The sequence below is a fragment of the Oncorhynchus mykiss genome, chromosome 8 (assembly GCF_013265735.2).
Source record: "Oncorhynchus mykiss isolate Arlee chromosome 8, USDA_OmykA_1.1, whole genome shotgun sequence".
In the NCBI taxonomy this organism is placed as follows: Eukaryota; Metazoa; Chordata; class Actinopteri; order Salmoniformes; family Salmonidae; genus Oncorhynchus; species Oncorhynchus mykiss.
Genome location: NC_048572.1, coordinates 29,217,329 through 29,223,995, shown reverse-complemented (window position 1 = coordinate 29,223,995; position 6,667 = coordinate 29,217,329). Strand labels below are relative to the sequence as shown.

General features: G+C 48.0%; 1 protein-coding gene across 1 annotated transcript in view; it reads left to right on the top strand.

The window, feature by feature from the left end:
* Positions 1-231: 231 nt before the first annotated feature.
* The window catches only part of LOC118965624 (uncharacterized protein DDB_G0271670-like), a gene marked incomplete at its 3' end in the record, with an annotated part of 9,978 nt that continues 3,542 nt past the window's right edge, over positions 232-6,667 (top strand). The window contains exons 1-4 of the mRNA XM_036986866.1: positions 232-370; positions 432-498; positions 819-1,049; positions 1,594-1,720. Of these exons, the coding sequence (XP_036842761.1) occupies positions 232-370; positions 432-498; positions 819-1,049; positions 1,594-1,720 (564 nt within the window). The remainder of the gene's footprint in view (positions 371-431; positions 499-818; positions 1,050-1,593; positions 1,721-6,667) is intronic.

The following is a 6,667-nucleotide window of genomic DNA, read 5'->3' as shown; positions in this document are numbered from 1 at the left end:
TGATGTCGTCGCTGCGTCCACTGGCTGGAACAACCAGGCCCAGTTAATGGTTTTCTGCAGCGGGCTACAAGCGGAAGTCCAGACCGTGCTGGCCTGTCACGATGAGGACCTCATGCTGGACCAGCTCATTGCCATGGCCATCTGCCTGGACAATCTCCTGTGTGTCACCCATCCCAGGGATTCGGGTCTCTCCCAGGAACCTCCAGCGAGACTGATCCCATGGAGGTGGGCATGACGCACCTTCCCCCAGAGGAATGTCAACAAGATCTTGTCTTCCTGCAGGGAGTTGGACCACCCCTGGAGCACCTGTCCCAAAAGGAGAACCAGGCGACGAAGCGACAGGCCGAGGAGCGCTCCTGCACCTTCCCAGGTAGGCATGGACGTGCCTTGCTCTGTCCACCAAGCCCTTCTCCTTCCTGTCACCTTCCCAGACTATCCTGGTCCGCCACTGAGTCCTGCCCTAGTCGACTCAGGTGCTGTAGTCAATTTTCTAGACCGGTCAGTGGCCTTATCATTACGCATTCCTCTAGTTCCTTAACAACCCCCTATCCCAGTCCAAGCCCTAAACAACCGTCCCCTAGGAACAGGACTGGTGTGCCAGACCACGATTCACATTTCCCTCACAGTTGCTCACAACCCCATGAACTCATCACTTTCCTCATCTTAGACTCTCCTGTACACCCTGTAGTTCTAGGTTTCCCCTGGTTACAGTTGCATAACCCCCCGATATCGTGGACAGAGATTAGGTTGTTGGGTTGGTCACAGGAGTGTCAGGGGAGGTGTCTCTCTGTGTCTATCTGTCCAACCTCTGTGGAAAGTCCGGATCAGGCCATCCATGTCCCTATCCTGGAGGAATACCGGGACCTACAGGTGGCTTTTTCGAAGACTCGTGCCACATGCCTGCCTCCTCATTGCCCATGGGACTCCACTATCGACCTACTGCCTGGTTCTACCCTCCCGCGGGGGCACATCTACCCTCTCTCGCATGCAGAGACCGAAGCCATGGAGGTCTACGTCCAGGAGCAGAGGGTCCTTGCAGTACAGTCGTGGCCTGTTCCATCCAACATTACATTTTTTTATTTCATTTCACATTTATTTAACCAGGTAAGCTAGTTGAGAACAAGTTCTCATTTACAACTGTGAGCTGGCCAAGATAAAGCATAGCAGTGTGAACAGACAACAACAAAGAGTTACACATGGAGTAAACAATAAACAAGTCAATAACACAGAAAAAAAGAGTCTATATACATTGTGTGCAAAAGGCATGAGGAGGTAGGAGAATAATTACATTTTTGCAGATTAACACTGGAGTGATAAATGATCAGATGGTCATGTGCAGGTAGAGATACTGGTGTGCAAAAGAGCAGAAAGTAAATAAATAAAAACAGTATGGGGATGAGGTAGGTAAATTGGGTGGGCTATTTACCAATGGACTATGTACAGCTGCAGCGATCGGTTAGCTGCTCAGATAGCAGATGTTTAAAGTTGGTGAGGGAGATAAAAGTATCCAACTTCAGCGATGCCAACTATTTAAGGCGCTTCATCATTAGGGGTTTCAGCACAGTGGTGGCCCCTCTCACCTCCCTCCTGTAGGGAGGTCCTAGACAACTGTGCTGGACTGAGGAGGCCAACAAAGCTCAAGGAATGTTTTACGAACGCACCTGTTCTGGCTCATCCTGACCCGTCTCTGCCCTTCATCGTGGAAGTGGACACCTCTGAGGTAAGAGTATGGGCTGTTCTCTCCATACGCACTGGATCATTGCCTAAACTCCATCCATGCGCCTTCTTGGCACGGAAGCTGTCTCCCGTGGAGCGGGATTACGACGTGGGGGATCATGAGTTGTTGGCCGTGAAGAAGGAGCTGAAAACATGGCGGCACTGGCTGGAGGGTGCTCAACACCCATTCCTTGTTTGGACAGACCACCATAACCTAGAGTATATTCAACATCCGTTGAGCCCTGCGACAGGAGCCTTCACCTGCCCACTGTCCCAAGGGACGTAGCTACGTGCCCTCTGATGTGCTGGGCCGTCTCCTTGTCTGGGCACACACAGCACCTGTGTCGGGGCACCCAGGTATGGCCGTACATTGAGGGGCACACCGCCATCCTGGTCATTGTGGACCGGTTTTCCAAAACCTGTTGTTTGATTCCTCTGCCTGTGCACAAATCCACATACAGTATATGCAGAAATGATATTAAGAGTCTGAATTAAAAATGGTTGGGAGCAAATCCTAGCATGGCTCAAAAACACACAATCAGCGGAAAATAATTGCTAAAAATCAATCCCAAGCCTTGCTAATTTTTTTCTAATGTTATTTCTTAGTTTTCTCCCTCAATCATGACCAGTCTGTCTCTCTGAATAAACTGACTCAGTGAGAAAACTAGACCCAAAATGGGATCCTATTTGCTATATAAAATCAAATTGTATTAGTCACATGCGCTGAAAACAAGAGGTGTAGACCCTACAGTGAAACGCTTACTTACGAGCCCCTAACCGACAGTGCAGTTTAAAAATATGGATAAGAATAAGAGATAAAAGTAACAATATATACAGGGGGGTGCCGGTAAAGAGTCAATGTGCGGGGGCACCGGTTAGCTGAGGTAGTATGTACATGTAGGTAGAGTTCATTAACTATGACAATGCATAGATGATAACAGAGAGTGGCAGTGGTGTGGAGAGGGGAGGGGGGGGCAATGTGAATAGTCTAGGTAGCCATTTGACTATATGTTCAGGAGTCTTATGGCACGGACATAGAAGCAGTTTATAAGCCTCTTGATCCCTAGACTTGATAATCTGGTACCGATTGCCGTGGGTAGCAGATAGAACAGTCTACGACTAGGTTGGCTGGAGTCTTTGACGATTTTCAGGGCCTTCCTCTGACACCGCCTGGTATAGAGGTCCTGGATGGCAGGAAGCTTGGCCCCAATTATGTACTGGGCCGTTATCACTTCCCTCTGTAGTGCCTTGCAGTAGGAGGCCGAGCAGTTGCCATACAACCAGTCATGTGATGCAACCAGTGCTCTCGATGGTGCAGCTGTAGAACCTTTTGAGGATCTGAGGACACATGCCAAATATTTTTAGCCTCCTGAATATGTTCTGTAGTGCCCACTTCACGACTGTCATTGTGTGCTTGGACCATGTTAGTTTGTTGGTGATGTGGACACCAAGGAACTTGAAATTCTCAACCTGCTCCCCTGCAGCCCCGTCGATGAGAATGGGGGCAGCCTCGGTCCTCTTTTTCCTGTAGTCCACAATCATCTCCTTTGTCTTGATCACTTTGAGGGAGAGGTTGTTGTCCTGGCATCACACGGCCAGGTCTCTGACCTCCTCCCTATAGGCTGTCTCGTTGTTGTCGGTGGTCAGGCCTACCACTGTTGTGTCATCGGCAAATTGAATGATGGTGTTGGAGTCGTGCCTGGCTGTGCAGTCATGAGTGAACAGGGAGTACAGGAGGGGGCTGAACACGCACCCCTAAGGGGCCCATGTGTTGAGGATCAGCGTGGTGGATGTGTTGTTACCTACCCTTACCACCTGGGGGTGGCACGTCAGGAAGTCCAGGATCCAGTTGCAGAGGGAGGTGTTTAGTCCCAGGGCCTTGAGGTTATTGATGAGCTTTGAGGGCGCTGTGATGTTGAATGCTGAGCTTTAGTCAATGAATAGCATTCTCACATAGGTGTTCATTTTGTCCAGGTGGGAAAGAGCAGTGTGGAGTGCAATAGAGACTGCATCATCTGTGGATCTGTTGGGTCGGTATGCAAATTGGGGTGGGTCTACGGTTTCTGGGATGATGGTGTTGATGTGAGCTATGACCAGCCTTTCAAAGCACTTCATGGCTACAGGCGTGAGTGCTACGGGTCGGTCGTCATTTAGGCAGGTTACCTTAGTCTTCTTGGGCACAGGCACTAAAATATGTTGGTATTACAGACTCAGACAGGGAGAGTTTGAAAATGTCAGTGAAGGCAGTTGTTAGTTGATCAGCGCATGCTCGCAGTACACGTCCTGGTTATCCTTCTGGCCCTGCGGCCTTGTGAATGTTGACTTGTCTAAAGGTCTTACTGTCTTACTACTAAAGGTCCTTACTGCGGAGAGCGTGATCACACAGTCTTCTGGTACAGCTGGTGCTCTCATGCATGTTTCAGTGTTATTTGCCTCAAAGGAGCATAGAAGTAGTTTAGCTCATCCGGTAGGCTCGTGTCACTGGGCAGCTCTCGGCTGTGCTTCCCTTTGTAGTCTGTAATGGTTGGCAGGCCCTGCCATATTCGGCGAGCACCATAGCCCGTAGTAGTATGGCTCGATCTTAGTCCTGTATTGATGCTTTGCCTGTTTGATGGTTTGTCTGAGGGCATAGCGGGACTTGTCATAAACTTCCGGGTTAGAGTCCCGCTCCTTGAAAGAGGCAGCTCCTGCCTTTAACTCAGTGCGGATGCTGCCTGTAATGCATGGTTTCTGGTTGGGGTATGTACGTACGGTCACTGTGGGGATGACGTCATAGATGCACTTATTGATGAAGCCAATGACAAATATTCTGTACTCCTCAAGGGAGGGATCTCGGAATATATTCCAGTCCGTGTTAGCAAAACGGTCCTGTAGCTTAGCATCTGCTTCATCTGACCACTTTTTTATTGACCTAGTCCAGTGGTTCTTAACCTGGGTTCGATCAAACCCCAGGTGTTCGGTGAGTCAGTCTCAGGGGTTCAGCGGAGGTCAAGACACACATCCGACTCATATGATTCGTGATGACACGCCCCGCTTGGCCATCATTGGCTGCAGGTGATCACGCTACATCGCTTGGCCTATCTGTGCTGCAGGGAATTTGGTGCGCTCAGTAGTCGACTTGTGACTGTCGTGATGGTACGTCTTGGGATTTCTTTCTTAATATTTTAATCCCTTCATACTTACTATGTCTAGCAAAAAAACAAAGTAGTCAGACGAATATGTACAATATGGATTCCCATGTATAACGGAACGTGATGGGCGTCAGCGTCCTAACTGCATGATTTGCAATGCCAAGTTGAACAATTCTAGTCTAGCACCGGCAAAACTAAGAGAACACTTCCTTAAGCTGCATGGAGATGGAAAATACAAGAACACAACGCTCGCTGAATTCGATGAAAAGGCTACTCTGCCTGTACTCGGCTTTGTACCCATCAACAAACCGATCCTCACAGCATCGTACGAAGTTGCTTACCTGATCGCAAAGCAGGGCAAACCACACACCATTGGTGAAACACTCATAAAACCAGCTGTTTTGAAGATGGCGAATATCATGCTGGGAAAAGAGGCTGAAGTTAAGTTATCCCAAATTCCTCTTTCAAATGACACCATCAACGACAGAATAGAGGACATGAGCAAAGACATCTTGGCTCAAGGAGTTGCAGAACTGATTTCAAGCCCGGCAAAATTCAGTTTTCAACTCGACGAGACCACAGACGTTTCCAATCTAAGCCAGCGCACGAATACAGCAAGCTATGTGAAAGACGATGTGATAAAGGAAGATTTTTTTATTTTGTAAGCCTCTTACAACAACAACTAAGGCAGCCGATGTAAAGAAACTTGTGGATGACTTCTTCAAAGACAACAATCTTTTGTGGGATATGGTTTCTGCAGTTTGTTCGGACGGAGCTCCAGTCATGCTGGGAAGAAAGTCTGGTTTTGGTGCGCTAGTGAAAGCCGATGCACCACACATCATTGTTACGCATTATATTCTGCACAGGCATGCGTTGGCAACAAAAACCTTGCCTCCAAAACTGGCAGAAGTATTAAAAATTGTAGTGGAATGCGTGAACTATGTGCCAACTAGTGCTCAGTGAGCTGTGTAAAGAAATGGGCTCTGAATTTGAGGTACTTCTGTACCATTCTAACGTTCGGTGGTTATTCCGGGGACAGGTGCTGAATCGTGTTTTTGCCGTGCGTGTGGAATTAGCCCTGTTTTTGCAAGAGCACCAACATTGTCATGCAGATCGCTTCAAAAATTCTGAGGACATTCTCATTTTAGCGTGCATGGCTGATATCTTCGCAGCTCTCAATCATCTCAATCAAAAGATGCAGGGCGGTGGAGTCAACATCATCGAAGCGGAGGAAAACCTGAAGGCTTTTCAAAAAAAAGCTACCGTTATGGAAACGATGAACAGAGAACGATAACTTCGCAAACTTTCCCCTGCTGGACGACTGTGTAAGTAAGATCGAAGATGTATCTGGAATCGGAGACATTTCTGTACCCGCTGAACTGAAGCAAGCAATTGCCACGCACTTAGATGAGCTTGCAAAGTCTCTCGACGGATACTTCCCTACAAGATAATCATATCCAGCATGGGCGAGACAGCCCTTCACGTTTAGTGTTGAGACAACAGATGTCAATGATGAATACCTCGATGAAATCATTGAAATTCAGCAGAGCCAGGTTCAACAGCAACTCTTCAGAACAACAACGCTTTTAACGTTTTGGTGTCAACAAATGGTAACGTACCCTGTTATTGCTAAGAAAGCTCTGGAGATTTTCATACCGTTTGTTACAACATATCTTCGCGAGCAATCCTTTTCGAGGATGCTGGACATAAAAACGAAGAAAAGGAACAGACTTTGTTGCGAAAATGATATGAGTGGCACTTGCCAAGGTGAAGCCGCGCATTTCTGAACTGGTCTCTGAAAGGCAACAGCAGAAGTCACA